The sequence below is a fragment of the Mastigoproctus giganteus genome, chromosome 6, assembly GCF_048544385.1.
Source record: "Mastigoproctus giganteus isolate SK-2022 chromosome 6, ASM4854438v1, whole genome shotgun sequence".
NCBI classification, from domain to species: Eukaryota; Metazoa; Arthropoda; class Arachnida; order Uropygi; family Thelyphonidae; genus Mastigoproctus; species Mastigoproctus giganteus.
Window position 1 is genome coordinate 73,948,893 of NC_143580.1, and position 24,212 is coordinate 73,973,104.

Here is a 24,212-nt window from a genome sequence, read left to right on the forward strand (position 1 = left end):
CTGTATTCCATCCTTAGCCATATTTGCAATACCGAATACATTGAACAATGTCCCAGAGAATAAATTTTGGACATAAATGATAAAACCAAACTAGCGTTTATTAATTTCTGCATAATCACTCATGATTTTCACATATTTTAATTTCATTGTAAGCTAATACATTTTCTGTGTATGTGGACTTTGAATATAATTCATTGCACTGAATTTTTCATCAGAACTATTTCATTAACACTTAAAAAACATTATTAATAAGGAATGTCATGAGGGACTGAAAATATTTTTCTTATGAAATTTATGAAAATAAATTTCAATGAAAATTTCTTAATTTTATGAAAGTTTTAATGAAAATTTCTTATGGTGAAATTTTCATTAAAACAATATCTGTTGTTTTAATGAAAATTTCATTAAAACAATATTTCCCACTTCTGCACTGAAATCACCACAAATTATCAATTATTTTGATAGATCATAAAATCTTATATAATTCTTCATTTTCTTCTTTCCCATTTTATGGGGTTGAAAATAACTAATATGGGTAGCTTTCCTCTATTAATTTCATTTTCCAGTATTTACTTATAAATATGTACAGGTAGTTCTCAACTTTATAAGTTAATTCGTTCCTAGCATGCACTTGTAAAGCAAAAACTCGTAAAGCGGCAATTTATTTCCCATAGACATAAGGTTAAAAATAAGAGTTACGTTCTCAACAATGAAATTAGTTAGCTAATTAGTTTATGTTTAAACAATGATTGATTTATCGAAAGAAATGAAAACGTAGCCTGTAAAATCAAGCAAATTATAATAATAGAGAAATTATTTACAACTTACAAATGTTAAAGAATGTTTATTCTTCTTCATTATCGACTAAATGCACACTCGTTGATCACTCATTGATCAACGAGTTGGCTCGGCACTCGGATCAACTCATTGATTGGCTCAGCACTCGTTGGTTTGCTGCACAAGGAGTCGTCTTCTTCAGAAATGTTTCAAGAAGCATTTGTTTTCAAGATAATCTTCTCTTTTAATTATAAATTTCACGATTGCATGCATAAGCATTTTTAAACAGCACACACACATAAATTTCAACTAACATGATTCGCGTGGAGTAACAAGTTTACAAAGCTTAAAAAAAAGAATGAAGAATAGATTCTGAAAATTTATGTTTTTTATATGATTGAAGATTTCAGTAAAGGGGAAACACATTTCACCATAATAACGTAAAAAAACCACACAATTCCAGCTATCGGTATTTTCGCAAATGCAAGAAGATTGAGTTTACTACCCGTTTATAATTGCTTGCAGTTTATAATGGCCTTAAGGTCACACTTGTGACCTTAAGGCCATATGAAAGGTTGATTTAGAGAGATAAATAGCTTAGTGTTATATAGCTTAGTTATGCATCAAAAATTTCAACTTCCGAGATATTGAAACAAATTACAAAAAAAACAATGCGTTATTGGGTTCACATTACGATATTTTAACGATACGATGGTGTCTCTGGAACTGATTAATATCGTAAAGCGGGGTACACTGTATTGTATAGCTACGCACGTGGTTTGGAATGCTTTATTTATGAATGTTTAACATTCATTCTTTGCAATTAATGTTCATATTTTCGATTTTGTTGATACTTGGGGAAAAATAACTCATAAAGCGAGAACTGCCTGTATATATAAAAGCAGGATATAACTTGTATATCCAATTACATTAGTATTGGGTATTAATAGCAGCTAAATAATGCAAGGAAGCAAAGTTAATATATAATCAGCAAAAAAAACTTCATTTAGGAAATGCAGGGGTATTTCAGTGCTGTAGTTGAAATAAAATCAAAATCTGTGCACATTACCTGCATTTGATTTTAACCATAAAGAGACATTCTAACCTCATTGAAGATGGAGTGCCCCAAGTCTTTGCTGCAAAAGCTTTGGCTGATACAACTTGAGCTTCAGTTAGAGACAAATACCATTATCCAATATTCCACCTGAGTTACTAATATCTTTTAAAATTGTACAGCATCACCAGAATAGGTGGATCTGCTATATTTAAAAACCCCAGACACTGCCAGAACAGCTATTTCAAAGCTCACTGGATTCTCATCAGCTGCAGGTGGTCTCAATTAGTGAATGTATGCCACACTGTGAATAATGTATTTTGTCCAAGTGTCAGGGACTCATCACTCAATTTTCAGTGAGAACAGAATGTCTCTCCATGATCAAAATCAAATGCAGGTAATATACATAAATTTTGATATTATTCCAACTACTGTTGAAATATGCCCACAATTCCTAAAGCATTGTACTGCAAGGGCCAAACACGATCTCGCTTGTATGTTTACTTAGAGAAAATACATTCACTAATAGAAACCGCATGCCAGCGGATGAGAATTATTATTAATGCTGCTAAGTATTGCGGAGCAATGTTCAGACAGTTCAGTGTGACAAGCACTGCAAAAGCAAAACTGAGAGTAGGAGTGTATTATAGGTCTAATAACTCTGATGAGTATAATGAACAACTGTACAGGGAAATAAAGTGAGCCAGAAAAATCAGATTGTTCTATAACGGGGGATTTTAATATCCCAGATATTATTAGCCATATGGTGCAAGGAAGCCTGAGGTGTTTGCTGTGCCAGCCAAAAACAAATTTGAGTTACCATGTGTGAGTGTTAGAAGTAGAAAGGAATCACCAAGGAAGAGAAGAATGATGATATCCAGCTCAGGATCCTCGGTGCACCAAGCCCATACTCACCAGATGTAAGCCCCTGGAGTTACTGACTGAAACTTGTGGGTTGGTCCCTCACACACTGGCAAGGCTTTTGCGGATTTAATGGATGATTGTTTCCTACAGCAGCATGTTCGGTAGTGATTCTTCATGCACTAAGAATCTGCAGATAAAGGAACCATTAGGTGGCAGTGATCACAGTATGCTAAAGTGGGATTTACTCAAATAGGCAACTACCATCTGGGGTAAAGGGAAGGTTTTTTGCTTTTGTAAAGGTGACTATGATGGTCTGAGAGAGTTTTTAAATTCTATACAGCGGGACCAACTTATATAATTTTACCCACAGCAAATTCTAAATGGGAAGCAGTCAAAGAATTAATCTTGGAAGCTACTATGCTTTTCATACCAACTAAGAAATATTGTTCAAGGTTTAGGCCTAAATGGATGTCAGAAGAACCGATGAGATATGTGGCAGAGAAGAAAAATGCATGGGATACATTTTAAATTAACAGGTGATACAGAAGCTAGTCCGTAATCAAGTCACAGAGGAGGATAGGCAGATTACGAGAAATCTTTGGCAAAGGATGCAAAGAAAAACAGTAAAGAGTTCTTTATTTATGTAAATTCTAGAAGAAATTGGATTAATCAGATTGGTCCACTTGATAACAATGGTTCAACTGTTGATGATCCTGCTCAGGTAGCTAACAAACTGAATGAGAATTTCGCATCAACATTTACACATCAGAAATTATTCAGGGAGGGGAATGGCAGTGAGCTAAATGATTTTGTAATAACTGCGAGTAAAGTGGAGCAGAAATTGTTGAAAATAAACATAAGAAAGGCACCTAGAGTGGATGGGTTATATTCAGTTATATTAAAGGAGGCAGCAAAGGAAGTATGCAAACCCTTAGCCATAATTATGACAGTTTCCTTGGATTTAGGGTAGGTCCCCATGAATTGAAGAAGTGCAAATATGACCCCAATTCATAAAGGAGGATCAAAGAGCAAAAAAAGTAATTAGACCAGTTAGTTTAACTTCTGTTCCAGGGAAATTAATGGAGGCACTGGTTAAAGAAGCACTGCAGGATCATTTACACAAGACTTCAGTTATAGTTTGGACACAGCCAGCATAGGTTTGTTAAGGGGAAGTCTTGTCTGACCAATCTGATTGGATACTATGATGTGGTCACAAAAACTGGATGCAAAGAATAATTTTGATATCATATACCTGGATTTCAGGAAAGCTTTTGATACTGTTGTACATGGAAGAGTGCTGTACAAATTGGAGCAGTGTGGCATTAAGAGCAAGTTGCTGCTATGGATAAAGGGATGGTTGAGTGGGTTGTTAATGACACTAATGATAGTATGCTACTGCAACGGGATCTAGAAAAGTTGAGCAGATGAGTTGAGGCGTGGCAACTGAAATTAAGCATTGACAAATGTAAATTACTGCATATGGGCAGTAGTAACCCCAGGAGTAATGTTCAATTGTGTGATAGTGATTCTCCATGCACTAAGAAGGTCTTTTTCATTCTCTACTACAGGGTAGTGGAGAATGAAAATAACCTGGGGATAACTGTTCAGTCAGATATGAAGTTTTCTGAGCAGTGCAGACAGTTTGCAAGAGTAGCTGATGGTGTCTTGTCAATGACATACAGGAATTTTTCTAGCAGGGATAAGAAGGTGATTATCTCCTTGTATAAGGCAATGGTCAAGCCACACATTGGGTACTGTATACAGGTCTGGAGACCTAATTTTAGAAAGGATGTAGAGCTGCTGGAACGAGTAGAGAAGGGAATTCTCACATGATATTGAAACCCGATACTGAACACAATTACCAGAATGCTTTTTTTTTTTTCCACTACTCTGAGTTCGGTATCACCCAAATAGCAAGTTATTCTGGGGTTACTGCTATCCAAATCAATTACCTTACATTTATCAATGTTAAACCTCTATTGCCATTTTTAAGCCCATCTACTTAATTCATTCATGTCTTGTCAAGCTGATATTATTTAGCATTAGCCCGTGTGCATTTGTAGAGGCATATGATGGAAGTAAGCAAGCTTATAGCATCAGCCAAAAAAAAAAAAAAAAAAGAAAAGAAAAGAAACAAAGAAACTAAAAAAAACCTTTGTTTCACCCATCCATTCACTCCAAAAATTTGTCTAGTTCAGCCTTGAATTTATTTAAGCTGTCAAGTTCCACAATTTTGTGTTCTGAGAGGTGGTCCTGGAGCCTTCAGATTGTATTTCTAAGATCTTACGTGGGTACTGGATAAAGTGACTGCAACTTCCCAGTAGGGGTTTGCGATCTCGTCTCAAGGGTGAAGACACCTGTCCCCCCTCTTTTACGCAGCAGTATGATATACTGCATTGCCTGCCACGATTGTGGCAGCTGCTATGTGGGGGAAAACTGCCAGAAGGCTCCAGGACCGCCTCTCAGAACATGAAGAGGTGATTCGATTGGCTGACTCAGCACACTCTGCAGTTGCAGAGCACTACTGGTCAGTGCAATACAATGTTAATCCCAGACGTGATACCGAGGTTGTTGCCCAATCCTGCCACTATCATCAACGACTGTGGCTTGAGTCACTGCACATATCTGGTTGGCATAGTGTTTTTAATCGTAATAGAGGCGTGCAGCTACAGCCAATCATTGTGTCTGTAGTGTTACAATACGACAAACTCAGCCCATGTATACAGCCCTACATCAACAACAATCACTTAGTCCTGCTCAGTAAATACTACAGCATTCGTACACATCCTTGTACATGTTTTCTCTTTTTACTCAACATGACCACGCTCTGCACATTCCATTTGTAACACTACATTTTTTGTATGTATTCTCACAGCTGATGAAGAGATACTTAATCTCAAAAGGTTCTTTTAATCACTTATATTATTAAACTTAGGTACTATAGAAAAATATATTAAAGGAAATCAGAGGAGAGGCGAATCTTTTATGCCAGTATCCACTGCATACATTCCCTACTATCCGGGTCTAACCGAGCATATAACTAGAGTATTAAGAAATTATCAGACGTGTTGTGTGCAGCTTCCGGGGCGAAGGCTGCACACAATCATGTCACAAGTAAAGGACCCCATTCAAAAAGAGAATGCAAGTGGGGTCGTATATAGTATTAGATGCCCGGATTGTGGGGAGTGTTATGTAGGGGAAACAAAATGCCGTCTCAAAGATCGTCTGGGGGAGCACACTAAGGCAATAAGAAATGCGGAGTATGGTAAGTAAACCGTGGCCGAGTATTTTTGGGAGAAGCAGCATCACATCTCCCTGGACAATGCTATCACCACCAATCGGGCGCATAAGTTCTGGGACCGCAAGTGGCTTGAGAGTTTGCGGATCTGTTCCACAGTGAACATTAATAGAGACAGAGGAACGCGGATCCATCCCCTCTTCGAGGCTACTATCCTCAAAAGGGATGAAGGGTTCCATATGACCCACTCCCGAGCCGCTTCCGGTTCCATAACACAAGAGAATGGAACACATGATGAGTACCGTGAACCAGCTGGTATTTAAAGATGCACCGCAGAACAAAGAAAATACCGCTGAAGAAGAAGGCGGGAGCCTTCAAACGCTATGGTTTTATCGCTTTTAATTTAGTATATTTTAGATGTAAAGTTAAATATAATTTATTGTAAATACAGGCAAATATAATTTATTATACATACATAGTTATCAAGATTCCAGTTTTCATTTTCGTTGTGTTTTATTTCTACATAAGGTTGGTGGAAAACATTTAAAACTACAATATGAATATACCCAACCTCAGAGGCCTGTTTGAAGAACTTAGATACTGTTAATCACTTATATAATTAAACTTAGTTACTGTTAATCATTTATATTATTAAACTTAGTTACTGTTCTTACCAGTTGAACTGTATTCTTTATCTATTTATTATTTATTTATTTAAAATCATTACTCTCATTTCAGATCTGGCTTGCTGGCTGATTCCTGTGTATTCTGCTAAATATTTATATATATTTATCATTATTCAGCTGTCTTTCTGTTTCTTTTTTTTTTTTTTTTTTTTTTGTTTCAATTATGAAATAAATTTTATATTTGTTTCTTCCAAAAATTTTGTCCAATTCTTGCTCTTTATGCATTATTCTCTAACATTCCATGTTACTATGTTTATATAATATGTTGTTTTTTTTCCTTTATCCTTTCTGTTTCTGACTCATCAGCATTACTGGTGGCCTAAAATTTAAGTGGGTTCATCGATTTCAAATAAGTCTCCAAGACTGATTACCAGCTAAAATGCAAATCTCCTGAGAGGTTTATGGAATTTGCCTCCAGACAAGCAAGAACACTTATATAATCTTTAGGGTGAAGCCAACCTTCGGGAATCAAATTCATTCAAGCAGGCAGAAATATTCTAATTCAAACGGAAAAACAAAGATGCAATGCCACATACCTATTTCTAAAAATTCATTCCTAATAAAAAATTATTAGGAATTATCATGGAAGATTTTTAAACAGAAGAAATGAATAAATTAAAATTAACTTAACTTAAATTAAGTAAAGCTAATTCCCTCTTGGGAATTAGCTTTACTTAATTTAAGGCTGTAGGCTTCTCAATGTAATATAGGCTGCAGGCTTCTCAATGCTGCTGCTTTGAGAATGATAAAAAAAAATGCAGTATTTACTGAAAATATTCATAAAGCTTTAACAAAACCGATATACAATATGTACATCTACATATTATACACAGATTTATCTGCAATAATACTTAAAAGAAATTTAATTTATACTGAATTATTAATAGAGCATCAATGTGAGAAGCATAATTTACAAACAAAATTTTTGAAATGAAACTAACTTTTTGCTTACCTTCTTTGCAACCATCTGTTCCATTTTCATTTATATCAGTAATATTTGGTGAAGAAATCTGATCAGGATTGTTAAACGTGATATTTGATGTCACATCATAGTCTGAGGCATTGAAATTTAAATTGTCATTATTAATATTTCTAGTAAAGTTAAAACCTGGATTTTCTGATTCAGATGTTGCATTGTCACTTTCTGAATAAAACAATGTTGCATTATCACTTTCAAAAAGCACTGTGGGGTATTCAGTCACATTATCATATGTAGTGTCAAAGAAAGATAAAGAAAAATTGCTGGATTCTGTATTGACATAAGTACTGGTAAGGTCACTTAAATGCTGTGAATTTGATTCATCAGTAGTAGATGAAATATATGGTGATAAAGAATCCACAATATCTAATTGAATTGTGGCATTTTCTATAATGGAATTAGTTGTAACTCCAAACTCAGGATTAAAATCTGACTGAGTTGAAGTTGATTTATTGGCCTCTTCTGTAAATTTTGGAGTTATCACATTTACATCAGAAGAATTTTCTGTATCACTTAAGATAGATGCATTTGTAATAAGAGCTGTGCTATCTGTAACATTTTCTCTGTTAGTTCTATTCCTATCTGAAAGGATCAATGTTGGCAGTTCTTCTGGAAACAGAGTGCTTTTTATGCTATTAATCTCATATACAGTGCTGTTGATGATATCCTCAGCATTTTCATCATAGTCTGAATTTGAAGTAGGCCCACTGGCACGGGTATCAAACAAATCTGTATTTTCAAAAAAGGTGACATTTTCTGCTTTCTGATTATATGTTTCTGTTACTGATATGATGGGAACTTTAGTCACAAATTTCCATGGAAGTGTATTATTAACACTGTAAGTTGTTTCAGGAGTATAAGTGGTTCTGGTAATTATGTCACTTGTATTATTACTTTCAGTTATTGAATTTATACTATGTTCTGTCGTTTTATTTTTTGTTTTGTGGAATTCATCAACTGTAGTCACTGCAGATGAAGAAGTTGTATTTTCTACAAATTTAAATTCTCTCACCGTACTTTCTGGATAATACAATCCATCAACTTTCGTAGTCATTGCTGATGCAGAAGTTGTACTTTCCACAAATTTAATTTCTCTTGATGTATTTTCTGGTTTATTAAATTCATCAATTATTGTAGTCATTGTTGAAGTTGTATTTTCCAAAAATTTAATTTCAGTTACAGCTGCATCTGTGCTTATTACTTCATGCTTCCATTCAGTAAAGGAATCAGGAAGTTCAGCAGGCATAGTGGTGGTAGCAACAGTGATGGAGGTGTTTTCAGAAGCAGTCTTATTTACTGTAATAACTGTCATATTAATAGATGGAATAGTTTTATCAGTAAGTGGGCTGTTTGTGGTAGACAAGGAAGTTTCATTTAAAGTGGTTATTGCTTCCATTTCTGACACTGTTATTTCAGTATTTATTTCTGTGATGTTTAATGTAGCTGGTGTATTTGTTGTTAATATAATTGTTCCATTAATGCCAAAACTGGCTTGAGAGTCAGCAGGTAAGGTTGGTAACATCTCTTCTACTGAATGAAAATCCTCAATTGATTCCTGAGAAGAAGATGTAGTAATAGAAACATTTTCAGCACTGAAATCTTTTAGTTCCTGATCAGCCATATCAGAACTGGTAGCTGTGGTTGTAATTAAAAATTCCTGAATGGTTTCTGCTGATACTTCCTTTTTTTGATCAAAGTTGCTACCATCTGAAAGTGTAGTTCTAAAAGTTGAAGTTGTTAATGTTACTTCATTAATGTAAGGATTGTCACTTGTGTAACTAATTTTTCCTGGTGTGTTCACAATGGTAGTTGTAATGATCTCACTATCTCTGTTGTTAGTAGCAGTTTCTAATTTGTTTACAGCTGTTGCTAAAGTCGTTTCTGAATCTATAGAGGGAGTATTTTCTTCTTTAGCTTCACTGATTGCTGTTGACTCTGATATAGTTTCTGATTCTGAGGAATAATCCACTTCTGAAACAACATCTGTATATGCATTTGTAGGAGGCAGTGAAGAAGTAAAATTCTCTGACTTCATCACATCTCTGAGAGTAGTCTCATAACTAGGTTTGGCAGCTAATTCATAATTGGATGTATTTATCACAGTCATAGTGGGACTAGTTGTATTTGGTAAAAGCACTTCTGAAAAACTCAAGGTTTCAGTAGATAATGCTGTAGTAGTAGTAACAAAAAGAGATGTTACTTCTGTTCCTTCAGATGAAAAAACAGTTCCAGTCACAGTAGATACATTTTCTTCAGCATTACCAGAAACAGGTATCACAGCCGCTGTAGAAGTATTGATTGTTACAGGAACAGAAGTGGTGATGGTAGTCATATGAAATGTAGTTTCTGAAAAACAAAATGAAATATTGTTACAGAACAATAAATTATAATAATTATTAAAAATTAAAACCATTGTAAACAAAATTAAGCCAGTCAGAATATGAAAATAAAAGTAAACTCAATAACTGCTGAAATTACAATTTTTAATTTTTTTTCTTTTATATAATTTTTAATAAAAATATAATTTTTAACTGATAACTCTAAAAGAAAGTTCACATTTAGATACTGATGGACAAAATTTATTTAGCTTATTAGATATTCATTTAGGGTCATCAGTTTTGGTACTCCAGTTATCCTATAGTGGGTCAATACACTCGAATATTTAATATTTTCAATGCAACTTAATTGAATAGCAGTAGTTTTGATACTTTGTGAAAGAAATCTAGAAAGAAAGAATGGGAAAACGATGATACTTGCTATACTGAAACAGGTCACATGCAAGAAAAACGAGAGAAAACATATGCTGAATTCAAAGATATAAAGGGCTAAAGGCATCTCCTGACTTTTAAGACTGAACAATTTGGATAAAAATGAATAAAAAATGTGCATGTGTGGATATAATTATTATTATTAGCCATATGGTGCAAGGTAGCCTGAGGCTTAAGCTGCACCAGCCAAAAAAAAATTGAGTACCCTGAGAGAGAGAGAGAGAGAGAGAGAGAGAGAGAGAGAGAGAGAGAGAGAAGTAGGAGGAAATCACCAAAAAGAGAAGAATGATGATATCCAGCTCAGGACCCTGGGTGTGCCAAGACCATACTCACCAGATGTGAGCCCCTGAGGTTAAATAAAGTGCATCATATCAGCTAGTTGTAGGTGGAAAACACTTAATAACATAAATATAAAATTTGCAAACTATCCAAGGCATGCAGAAATGAAAAGTGCACAAAAAATATTAAGTCCAAAAACAGGGGAAATCAGTGTGGTGTGCACCAGAATGCAAATCTGATCTCATCACATGACCATCACTGGCACTAATCAGAAGATTTAAAAATTTTCTCAAAACATGCTGTGCAAAATGATCAGAAAATTCAAAGAAACAGGTGACTTAACTGTAGCCCACAAAATAGGATATCCTCCCAGCTATAGTGGCTGTTGTTGAAGAGACTGGTGTGGCTCATAGTGCAGCATGAAATTAACATTCATCCATTAGTAATAGCGCAATATCACAAAAACTCAATATTCCATATTCAAAAATATTTCATAGTTTGCAAAGGTCTTCAATCCATTGTTCACTGCTACCCATACAAGATCCAAATGCAACAGCTAATATGAACTGGTCTTCACAAATGTAATGATTTTGCTGTGTGGTTTCAGGCAAGGACAGAGATCACAGAAATTTGGCTGGGGAGCATCTTGAGGAATGTGGCACATTCCCTATTAAGTGGTGGTGTCAAAACACATAATTGTTAAGTATGGGACCATTACTGTAATTTTTTCTATCAACATGTGATTCCCATTCTCAAGGAAAGAGGATGTTTGGAAACTGTTTTTATGCAGGATGGGCCCCTCTGAACACCGGACAGCCAGTACTTCATCTACTCCATAACAAATTTGATGAAAACCACAATTTCCTGTTGCCTTGGGAAACCTTAATCCTTATATTGGCATTAGTAGAGGCATATGATGCAAGAAAGCAAGCTTATTCAGCATCAGCCAAAAAAAAAAAAAAAAAACCCTCTCCCATTTCACCCCTCCGTTCGTTCGAAATACCTGTCCAGTTGAGCTTTAAATTTGTTTGGGCTATCAACTTCAACAACAAGTGATGGAAGTCGGTTCCACCAACCAACCACCCGCTGGCCAAAGGCAAATTTCCGCACATCTATCCGACATCCGTCCTTCCTCAATTTGAATTTATGCCCTCTGAGGTGATTATTCTGAGAAAGATGAAGAATCCCATTGGCATTGAGCATGCTCAAACCATTCAAAGCCTTATACACCTCTATCAGATCACCTCGCCGGTGCCTAGTCTCCAGACTCTGTAATTTGCAAAACTTAAGCCTTTCTTCGTAAGAGCAACCCTTTGTTCCATTTACTAATCTTGTTGCCCTTCTCTGTACCCGTTCCAGCAGCTCTACATCCTTCTTGAAATGAGGCCTCCAGACCTGTATACAGTACTCAAGATGTGGCCTAACCATTGCCTTATACAAGGGAATAATCACCTCCTTATCCCTGCTAGAAAAATTCCTGTATATCATTGACAAGACACCATGAGCTACTCTTGCAGCTCGTCTGCACTGCTCAGAGAACTTCATATCTGCCTGCACAATTACCCCCAGGTCCTTTTCATTCTCCACCACTGTCAGTGTAGTACCGCAGAGTTGATACATTGCTCTGGGGTTACTGTTACCCATATGTAGTACTTTACATTTGTCAATGTTAAACTTCATTTGCCACCTCTCAGCCCATCTGTTCAACCTTTCCAGATCCTGTTGCAGCAGCATAGCGTCAGTAGTGTCCTTAACGACCCTGCCAACCTTTGTATCATCTGCAAACTTGGACATTAAACTTGATATCCCATCATCAATATCATTCATAAACACCGAAAACAACAATGGACCCAACACTGAGCCCTGAGGGACTCCACTAATAACATTAGTCCACGTTGAGCAGTGTCCATTGATTACCACTCTCTGTCTTCTGCCACTCAACCATCCCCTTATCCATAGCAGCAATTTGCCTCCAATGCCACACTGCTCCAATTTGTGCAGCAGTCTTCCATGTGCAACAGTATCAAAAGCCTTTCTAAGATCCAAATATATAATATCAAAGTTATTCCCTGCATCCAGTTCTTTTGTGACTACATCATAGTATCCAATCAAATTGGTCAGGCAAGACCTGCCCTTAACAAAACCATATATATTTTGGTTATGGTACTATCTCAAGGATAAGGTGTATCAAGAACACATCCATTCTCTTGCTAATTTGAAAGAAAGTATCACAAAACATGTTACTAATGTGTTTTGGATAACAGTTGATCATACCATACTGTGCTAGCAACATACAGTGACCACAAATGGTTACCATACCAAACATCTCAATCTTCATACCTAAAAGTTCAACCAAACAGTATTCTACCAGTTGCACTGAATGCATGCCAATAGCTCCCTGACGTCATTTTAAAATTTTTTTTTTAAAACCTTCCCTTTCTCTGCACTGGATAGCATCCAATCTAAATTTCAACTTTATAACATTAACAGTTTTCTGCCTAAAGTCAAAAAAGTAATGCACTTTAATTATAACCACCCTGTACATATTTATATATACAGGGTGTCTCAAAAATATTGGTACAAACGTTTAGGGGAAGTAGGTAACATCTAAAGGAATGTGAATCGCATAGGAACCCATAACCGGAAATGTCACGGGAAAGTAGTAGCAGAGGCACAAGAAGCAGAAATGACCAAGACAGTAATTAGTGGCAAACATTTATTCGACATAATATTAACAAGGGAGTACAAGATGGATGCATTTCATAATGTTACAACAGATGCTCGATGGTTCCACCATTAGATGCGATGCATGTGTGACACCGATGCAGCATGGATTAGCAGACACGGTCGAACACACCTTGAGTTTCTTTGACAGAAGCAGCAGCACAGACGAGATCCATTTCTGTCTCCACAGGCGATTCATACACGATAGATTTGAGGGCCCCCCCACAGAAAGAAATCAAGGCTCGATAAATCAGGTGAGCCAGACCAGGCAACGGGTCCAACACGGCCAATCTATCGATGCCCAAAATGCCTGTTCAAATGGTCACATAATGGGCAGGCGCCCCGTCATGTTGAAACCAAATGTTGCATCTCACATTTGCTGGAACATCGTCAAGTAACCCTGGTAGAACTTGTTCAAGAAAGATTCGATATTTAGCGGAGTTCATGCAGGATGGTAACAGGTATGGGCCAACTAAGCAGTCACCGACCATACCCACCCACACATTTATTGCAAAGCGATGTTGTGCCGTATGGGGGCGCACACCACGTGGGTTGTTGTGAGCCCACACATGAGCATTGTGCTGATTGAATAAGCCTTCCCGAGTGAAATAAGCCTCATCCGTGAACAAAACATAGGCTGGAAAATTCAAGTCTTGAACACTTTCTTGAGGAAACCACTGCATAAAAGCCATACGTGCAGAATGATCTTGGGGGAGCAGTAACTGAACCCTTTGGAGATGAAATGGGTGTAAGGAATCGTCGTGCCCAGCATGGTGTACACTGCGACGAGACATTCCTAAGGCAGAGGCAATGGCACGTATGCTGGTAGTAGGATTAATCTGGATGGCATTCAACACATTTTCTTCCATGGTGGGAGTTCGCGTCAAACGTGGTCTGCCTGCACTACTCCTGTTACGTCAAAATGACCCATAATCGCACAAATTTTGATGCACATGCGCAAACAAACAGTGGTCCGGTACATGTCTGTCTGAGAAGCATTCTCCATAAATCCGTTGAGCGGCTCGTCCATTGCCCTCTGCTAATCCAGACAGTTTTTTTTTTTTTTTTTTTTTTTCCCTTCTTTGTTAGTTGTGGCCATAATGCACATCCAAAGGTTTTTGCAATACTCTGATCCAAGCCCTAGGCAGGATTTGAACCCGCGACGTTTGGGTTGCCAGGCAGGCACTTTACCCACCCGGCTAGCCCGGTCGGCCTATCCACACACTAGGTGCATGTCTGCCAGCTCACAGTTCGTATACTGATGCATGGTCTTCGTGCGGCGACTACTGCTTCAATGAGTAAACCAGAAATTTTCCCTCTCGCAAACTGATGAACAACGCTGTCTACCGACTTACGGTGACGTTTCTGGTAATGGGTTCCTATGTGATTCACATTCCTTTAGATGTTACCTACCTTCCCTAAACGTTTGTACCAATATTTTTGAGACACCCTGTATATAGCATACACATTGTGTATCTGTTTACTTTCTTTTTTATATAAGTCATATTTAGTTTGATCGCATTCTATTGGTTTGATCACTTCATATTGGGTGAGTTCAGTTGTAGTCAGTTCTTTAGTCCTAATCATCCATTTCGCTTTGTTTCCTTTGTGTTGTACATAATCTATAGTTACTGTTCTTTATTTTCCCACCGCTTTCCGCTTACCATTTTTTTGTGTGTGTCCAGGGCCATTACTAGCATGGACGGGAAATCATGCTCCTGGATAACCTGAGTTTCAACTTTATATTCTTCAGTAACATACTGTTCACTTTCCAAAAACTATCATTTTTTCACACTCTGGGCTATTAGTGTAATACGACAGGAGTGTCTATTTCTATCCTAATTATCTACCTAATTTCGCTGCCAGTTAGCTAAACTGCTATACTGTTGCTTATAAACATTATAATATAAATAGGTTTTATATACATTTCTACACATTTCTGCCATTAGCCTATGTCTACTCTCAAATGGCTTTTGTTTTAGTTTCTTTGTTCATTTTCATTTTAATTTCAGTTTCTTTGTTCATTTATATTTATAACTATTTTCCAGTCCTTAAATTATATGTTGGCAGTCTATGTATCCTCCCTTATAGCTTTAATTTTACTTTATTTCATATAATTTTTTTTTTCTGAATAATATATTTTGATGTAATTCTATTTTTCCATGACATGTACTTTATGTCAGAAACAGAGGACACTATATTGTCATCATGTCAGGCAATTCTGGTGGTTGACACTTGAAAATGGCACCAGGATTGTGTGATAAATGACAATATAATCATGTATATATCGTGTATACTAATGCTGACTTATTTCTTTATATATGTATTAATATTTTTCCCCTAGCTTTCTTTTCTTTTTTCTCTTTTACTTACTTCTCTTATCTCTACTACGTTTATTTATTTATTATTATACTATTACAGTCGCTGGGTCCTTTCTGTCTATCAGTTACCTTTGTCCATAATCAATTACAATTTCCTTTTCTCATACTTTCATCCTTTTCATATATATACAGTAAACCCTCGCTAATCCAGTTACAGTTAATCTGGATCAAAATATGAAAAATCTTGTTCACAGTTGATTACTTTGAAAGACACATGGTATTTAGGAAGGCGGATGAGTAACTCTAACTGTGTGCTGACTGACTGCGCAGAAAGGGATGGAACAAACATTACATTGTCTTGCATGTTGTTCAGTACTGTGGTTGACCCTAAGCCAGATGGATATATCACTTGACCCTAAGCCATGTGCTTATATCGCTTCATTTGCATACTTCTTTATACACACATACATATGTATATAAGTTAACATATTTTATTTAAGTTATGGGTTCTAAAGAATTAAAAAGTGAAATAAAAAGAAAACACGTTAACTATCACTAAAAGCTCAAAGTGATAGAACAACTTGGAAATGGTGTTCCTGGAAAAAAAAAATTGCTGAAGACTTTGGTATTGGCCAACAGGCTGTCACATATTAAAAAACAAAATGAATCTATAAAGACATTTCCTTTAAAATTCGATGCGGGGAGTGATAAAATCAGTGTATCAAATAAACAGACATTAAAAAAGCCAGAAGCTGTATTTAAGTGTATACCCAGCAACAATCAAGTGGCATTGGCGTGCGCCACCTGATAAATGTATAAAAATACAAAAGACTACATTTATACATCTATCGATGGATATATTTATTGTCTTTTTATAGTTATTAAATAAAGGCTCTACAGCAATATTTTTTAAAATTTATTTTCATCAGCACTACCTATATCGTTAATTTTCCATTTATTTGTTTTCTAAGTTTTTTTTGTCTTTTAGGGCTATCTTTTGCTTGACTAATCCGGATTATCGCTTAATCCAGATTAACTCTCCCCCAATTACTCCAGATTAGCGAGGGCTTACTTGTGTGTGTGTGTGCGTGCGTGCGTGTGTGTAAATTAAGATAAAAACAACTAAAATAAAATATATGCCCAGTAGCATGGCAAACCAGTAGAGTGAAAGTAAAAATAAACCATCCATAATAAAACCAAATGAAAGGTGGTGGGGGATGGGGATACTGGATGAGAATCAACTGAAAGAGCAAACTGACTTTAGGATGGGATGGATCACCTTCACATAATGCACAGCTAATGGAGAAAGCAAATAAATATAAAATGCCATTATGTCTAGCATTTGTGGATTATGAAAAGGCATTTGACTCCATATAGCATAAGGCATTGTTTCGAGCACTGGAAAACCAAGGCACAGACATCCCATACGTTATGATTTTGAAGAATACTACTTCCTTAATTAGACTAGACAAAGACAATAGCAAATTTAAAATTGAGAAAGGAGTTCGACAAGGAGAGAATATACCTCAGAAATTGTTTACTGCTGCCCTTAAAGAAACTTTTAGAAGATTGGATTGGTCACAAGAAAGGAGTCAATGTGAATGGAGAGTACCATTTACGATTTGCAGATGACTATGATCACAAGCCATGATCCCAAAGAATTAGAGGAAAATCTTGATCAGTTATGCACAGTTAGTAAGGATTTCAGACTAAAGATGAATAAGGTTAAAACAAAAGTAATTATGAACAAGCTTGCTTTCTTGCATCATATGCCTCTACTAATACTAATGCTAAGTATGCCACAGAAAGGGATATAATCATTGAAGGAGCAGAAATTGAAAAGGTGGATTCATATACTTATCATGAACCAGTCAGCTGTAATAATGAAAAATGGTTGGAAGTCAAGAGAAGAATAAAAGAAAATATAGTTACAGAGTGAGGAACAATATCCCAATTTGTCTGAAGTGTAAAATAATGAAGTGTTCTCCCCATCATGACTATGGAAGTGAAACTTGGATACGAACTAAAAGAATGGAAGAGAAGCTCAGAAATACACAGCAAAGAATGGAATGAATTATATTAGGAATCAGATCACTGGATAAGAAGAGAAACACATGGATTAGGCAGCAAACTCAAGTAAAGGATATTCTTATAAAAATTAAAGAACTGAAAGGGACTTAGGCAGGACACATAGCTCAAAGACATGATAACAGATGGATTAAGAAAATAACAGATTGGTACCCAAGAGGAGCTAAAACAAAACCTGGAAGATGATAACGGAACTGGACTGATGAAATTCAAGAGTTCGTGGGCAGTAAATGGATGGACACTGCAGAAACCAGAAGGAACTGGAAAGTTGTTGGAGAGGCCTTAATCCTGCAGTGGATTGAAAATGGCTGATGATGATATGTTGTAGGTAATATAAAAAAATAAATAAATAAAATAATAATAATAATAAAAATATCAAATAAAGGGGGGGGGAAGGACACTGCTTTCTGAGGAGGGAATATTTCATTTTATACTACAAGAAAGATCAATATACAGGGTGTTTCAAAAGTGATGGTCAATAATTTAAAGGTGAACTATACAGACTACAATATGCAAAAAAAAGCCTAGTAAACATGGGTCTTTAAGTGAATCGTTTTCGAGATATTGCACATTTCTAGTTGGGATCCACCAGTGACAAGGTGAACTGTACAGAGTTGGGATCCACCATTGGTATGTTTGTTTAGTTTAGGTTATGCTCATTCTCTCCCTTTCCCCTCTCTCAATCTCTGAGACGTAGCAAGCATACTAGTACTTGTCAAAGGATAGTCAACATGGAAAGAGATTACAGCAATGAAGAGTATGCGAAGCTGCATGTCTGTACCAAGAAGCATTTCCCTGCTGAAGGCAGCCCAAAAGGTGCAAATTTATCAGGGCACATCAACACTTTTGAGAACATGGGTGCTTCGCACATGGAGTACGAGCAGGTAGGCTCAGAAGCATAATACCTGATGTTGAGGAAAGGGTGTTAGAAAGAATAGAACAAAATCCAGGAATTTCGACAAGGAGGGTTGCTCTGCAAGAGCATGTACTGAGTCATAGCAGCGTGTGGCGAATTTTAATCCCCAATTACTGTACCCCTACCATATCCAGCGTGTAGGTCTCAGCAATCCAGAGTGAACTTCTGCCAGTGGATGCAATAACAGTGTGTCCTGAACCCCCAATTTTTAAACAACATTTTGTTCACTGATGAAGCTGGGTTTACTCGTGATGGTATTTTTAATTTTCATAACTGTCACGTTTGGATATCGTTGAATGTCTGGCAGGACTACTAGGAGACCATTTAATTGGACCACACTTTCTGCCAAACAGGCTAACAGGAGAGCTTACCTTCAGTTCCTGCAGAATGTTCTTCCAGACCTCCTTGATGATGATAATATTGCACACTTCAGCAATGCCAGAACATGTGGTTTATGCATGATGGTGCACCGGCACATTTTGCTTGAGTTGTGACTCATTATCTAACTTGAAGGTATGGTCAATGGTGGATAGGTAGAGGTGGGCCTGTAATGTGGCCTCCCAGATCACCAGACTTAAATCCTATGGATTTTTGTATCTGGGGTGATGTAAAAAGCTTGGTGTACACTTCTGACATTAACACAGTTGAGGAATTGCAGCGTCGGGTTGAAGGAGCCTTTCAGCAAATCAGAAATGACCCAGGAATGCCTGAGAGGATTCACAACTCAATGCAGAGAAGACTACAAAGCTGCATACGGATGCAAGGACAGCATTTTGAACACCTTTTGTAACATCCTGTAACATGTAACATCTGTAAAATCCTGTGGTGTTGAAACCAAAAATTAAAAATGTATTATCTTATGTTTAATAAAACCATCCTTAGCAAAGGATTCACAGCTTTTTGCTAAACTACTGCTCCCATAGTCAGTGGCAGATCTTGAAAGATATTTTGCATTATCTCGAAAACGGTTCATTTGTGGCCTGATGTTCACTGGGACTTTTTTTTTTTTTTTTGCTTATTTTAGTTTGTACTTTTCACCTTTAAATTATTGATCATCATTTTTGAAACACCCTGTATAGTAAGTATCAGTGCTGTATCCAGGTATCATCGTAACATGGAACATGCCAATCAGGTGTTTGAATGTTTTTTTTTTTTTTTTTTTCAGATAGACCTAGGAAGACTTATTGGGATCCACCATTGGTATGTTTGTTATAAATAATGTTTTATTGATTATCTTTATTTGAATATTAGGAAAACATGTGAATAATAATAAGTATTAATCAAAAAAAAAATGACAATATATTATTTCCAATCATTTGGCAATATAACACGCGGAACAAGCAAGTTTATGAAATATATAAGAAAATTATAAAAGTAAAGAATAATAGATTTACAGTAAAGCTAATGAAACTTAAACTTAAAGTCCCTCACTTACACGCGCCCCTTCAAGGCCCTGGGAGGGGCCTTAGCAATATGTTCACACGGTCATGTTTTTTTAAAATTGGCAAAAGTAAGATATTTTAACCACAATCGGTTCACACCGCTGTCTCTTTCCATTCCAACTTCCCCTCTGTCACACTGTCGTGTCGGGTGGTGTTGGAGTCATGGGCACCAGCAGGATATTTTGCAAGGTGGTGCCATGTGGGAATAAATTTTTTTTCACCAAATTTTTGAATACATGCAGTATTTTAATTAAGTCAAGTTTGACTGATTTTCGTGTACAGCCGAGCCAAAGTTTCGTGATCGGTGGAAGAAAGTACTTGTATTTTGAAAGAAAGAATTTGTATTGTTTTTATGTTTCGATAAATTAATGAAAATTGTGTATTACTTCAAAATCCAAAGATCGTCACTTGCACCACCTTGCACCATGCTGCCGGTGGCCATGGTTTAAGAAAAATACAAAGAAAGTTTGCATTCTTTTTCTTAAAGAGGGCCCCAATAGTGTGCAATTTTGTCCCTTTTTTGAAAAGGAGCAAAAATACGGTCAGCACTTTCGTGATCAATGGCTCAAAGATGTTAAATATAAGAACTAGCTCTGCAAATTAGACAATGATTATTTAAAATGTTTTTGTAAATATTGTAAATGCACGTTGACAGCCAAATTAAGTAATATTGAAAGGTGAGGTAATACTAACGAAGCACAAGAAAGCCAAAGAGCCCTTTAGTTTTCAGCATCAGAGAGTATTGCCATTCAAGAAAATTGGAGATACAGAAAATGCAACGGCAGAAGCAGCATAGCATTTTTCATATGATGCTGAAAACTAAAGGTCTCTTTGGCTTTCTTGTGCTTCATTTGTATTCGGAGGCCTTTCAATATCACTTAATTCAGCTGTCAGTGTGCATTTACAACATTTACTAAAACATTTTAAATAATCGCCATCTAATTTGCAGAGCCAGTTCTTATATTTAACATCTTTGAGCCATTGATCACGAAAGTGTAGACTATATTTTTTGCTCATTTTCAAAACGAGGTAAAATTATACACTATAGTTTAATATAAAAATTCATAAGTGAAAAAAAAAAAAAAAAAAATTAGTTACCTACTCAAAGTAATTGAATCATCAAAAATTAAAAGTTTTTGCCAACACTGTTAAACATATTGAGAACAGTGGAAATAATTTAAGTTACTGCATCTATGTTTTGGGCAGGATACTCCAGTAATTCAAAAAGTGAACCAGCATAAAGTGACCCTCCGTATTAGGAAAGTTAGACTGCAGAAAGTCGAATTTCAAAGAAAGGAAGCTGAGGAGTTCTGAGTGATTGGTGGAAATTCATATCATAATAACTTTCTCTGATCTGTAAATGATCCAGCAACAAATTTTCAATAAAAAAAAAAATTACTGACATCAGAGTAATAAAATTACAGATTGTTCTGCCAATTTGTTACAAAATACAAAGAATAGTAAAAAAAAAAAATAAATCTACAGCAATGAGTAACATCGATATCAAAACTGGACAACGTTTGATTCTCGCCGACATCATGGATCATTCGAAATTTGTGAATGGTCATGTAAACTAATGAAAACTGGAATAATAAATTTACTTACATTTTCAGCCTTTTCTACCACAGGTTAGAAAAGAATGGTTGTAATGGTAATGGGTGAATTTTTTTCGTGTTCTGAGAAACTTGAAAACGTAGAATCACAGAATAGTACATAATGAAGAACTTTCTTTCTCTGCCAATAAAGTAAAATGAAAATACTGTATCTGTGATTGGCTGAATTTTTTTGTTTTTCTTGCTCTCGTTTCCCCAGTTTCTCCTTCAAGTAACTTTGCAGCATTTCCACCACAAGCAAAAACAAAGCAGATGCATATAAAACAGTTATAAAATGTATTAAAAGTGACAAAGTCTGTTGACTGTATAGAAAGAAAGCACTAGACAAGGGTGGAATGTTGTTGTGAAAATGGCAAATGAACCTCAAAACCATAAATTTAATGAAACTGCATGCTTTGGAGTGACATGTTGGACAGACAACTTGTGATCAAGACCGCTAATTTTGGGGTGACTGAAGTAGATGTTTTACTCTTCCTTGTCATTGCTTAGTGTCTGCAATTCTGCCCAGACACGATAGGAGGGCGTATATGATGAGAGCCTTGTCGATCAATTCGGCCCTGGAAAGATTGTGCAAGGCTCAAGGGGTAGAATTTTTTTCAGCCTGGACTGTACTTGTTAACAGGAGAGATTGCTTCTACAGGGATGGGATACACTTAAATAGAAAGGGTGCAAGAATATTTGCTGATGCTATTGAGGCAGTGTTAGGTGGGTCGGAAAACTGCTAGCTTGGGGGGAGACAAAGACCAATAGATTGACAGTAGCCACTGGCAGAGGTGAAAGAGATTCTTGCACTGCTTCTATTAGAATGAGCAGAAGCCTGAAAAACAAGATGCATGGCATTTCAGAGACTGCTGGGAGCCATTGCGGTACAAGTAAACACATGGGTTGTGTTAGGGTAGCTAAGAATAGAAACAGGTGCAGGTATACTTGCGTGTACACCAATGCTAGGAGTTTAGTAAATAAATTTGATGAATTTGAGGTATTGCTAAAAACATCAAAGGCAGATATTGTTAGGATATCAGAGACGTGGTGTCACACAGATATAAGGGATGTAGAACTGCAATTTGGGGAGTACAACAACTACAGAAAGGATAGACAGGATAGGAAGGGGGGAGGGGTTATGCTATTAGTTAAGAAACACATTAAAACCAAGGAAGTGAAGCCAGTCGACATCGCTGGACAGTGCAGTGTTGAGTCAGTTTGGTGTGACATAAGCATTGGGAGATCAAAATTGAGAGTAGGAGTGTGCTATAGGCCTAATGACTCTGATGAGTATAATAAGGAACTGTACAGGGAAATAGAGTGGGTCAGTAAATCAGAGAGTCTTATAATGGGAGATTTTAATTTCCCAGATATTGACTGGAATTTGGGGGCTGGTTACTCACACACTTGCAGGGCTTTTGTGGATTTATTGGATGATTGTTTTCTACATCAGCATGTTCAGGATGCAACTAGAGGGAGTAATACTCTTGATTTGATTATCAGCAGTGATTCTTCATGCATTAAGAATCTGCAGATAAATGAACCACTAGGTGGCAGTGATCACAGTGTGCTGAAGTGGGATTTACTCAAGGAGGTAACTACCATTAGGGGTAAAGGGAAGGGTTATTGCTTCCGTAACGGCGACTACGATGGACTGAGACAGTATTTAAATTCTATACAGTGGGACCAACTGATGATGTTACCAACAGCAAATTCAAAATGGGAAGCATTCAAAGAACTTATCTTGGAAGCTACTAGGCTTTACATACCAACTAAGAAATATTGTTCAAGGTTTAGGCCAAAATGGATGTCAGATGAACTAATGAGGCATATGGCAGAGAAGAAAAATGTATGGGATACTTACAAATTAACACATGACACAGAAGCCTATGATAGATACAAGTTGATATGCAACCAAGTTACAAAGGAGGTTAAGCAGGCGAAGGCAGATTACGAGAAATCCTTGGCAAGGGATGCAAAGAAAAACAGCAAAGAGTTCTTTACTTATGTAAACTCTAGAAGGAAGGGGATGAATCAGATTGGTCCACTTGATATTGATGGGTCAACTGTTGATGATCCTGCTCAGGTTGCTAACAAACTAAATCAATATTTTGCATCGAAATTCACACATGAGGAGTTATTCAGTGAGGGGAATGCCAGAGGTGTATTCAGCTCTAGCAGTAAGCTACAGAATCTTGAAATAACTGGGAGTAAAGTGGAGGAGAAACTGTTGAAGATAAACACAAGAAAGGCACCTGGGGTGGATGGGATCTATCCAGTTATATTAAAGGAGGCAGCAAAGGAAGTAAGCAAAGCCTTAGCCATAATTATGAGAGCTTCCTTGGACTCAGGGGAGGTACCCATAGACTGGAAATGTGCAAATGTGACCCCAATTCACAAAGGAGGATCAAAGGCTGACACAAGTAATTATAGACCTGTGAGCTTAACTTCTGTTCCAGGAAAATTAATGGAGGCACTGGT

At 36.6% G+C, this 24,212-nt stretch overlaps 1 protein-coding gene across 1 annotated transcript in view; it reads right to left on the reverse strand.

Moving 5' to 3' along the window:
- The window catches only part of LOC150084411 (uncharacterized), a 646,726-nt gene that overhangs the window by 224,095 nt on the left and 398,419 nt on the right, over window positions 1–24,212 (reverse strand). Inside the window, exon 8 of the mRNA XM_090376219.1 lies at window positions 7,572–9,944. Coding sequence (XP_090232345.1) covers window positions 7,572–9,944 — 2,373 coding nt within the window. The remainder of the gene's footprint in view (window positions 1–7,571; window positions 9,945–24,212) is intronic.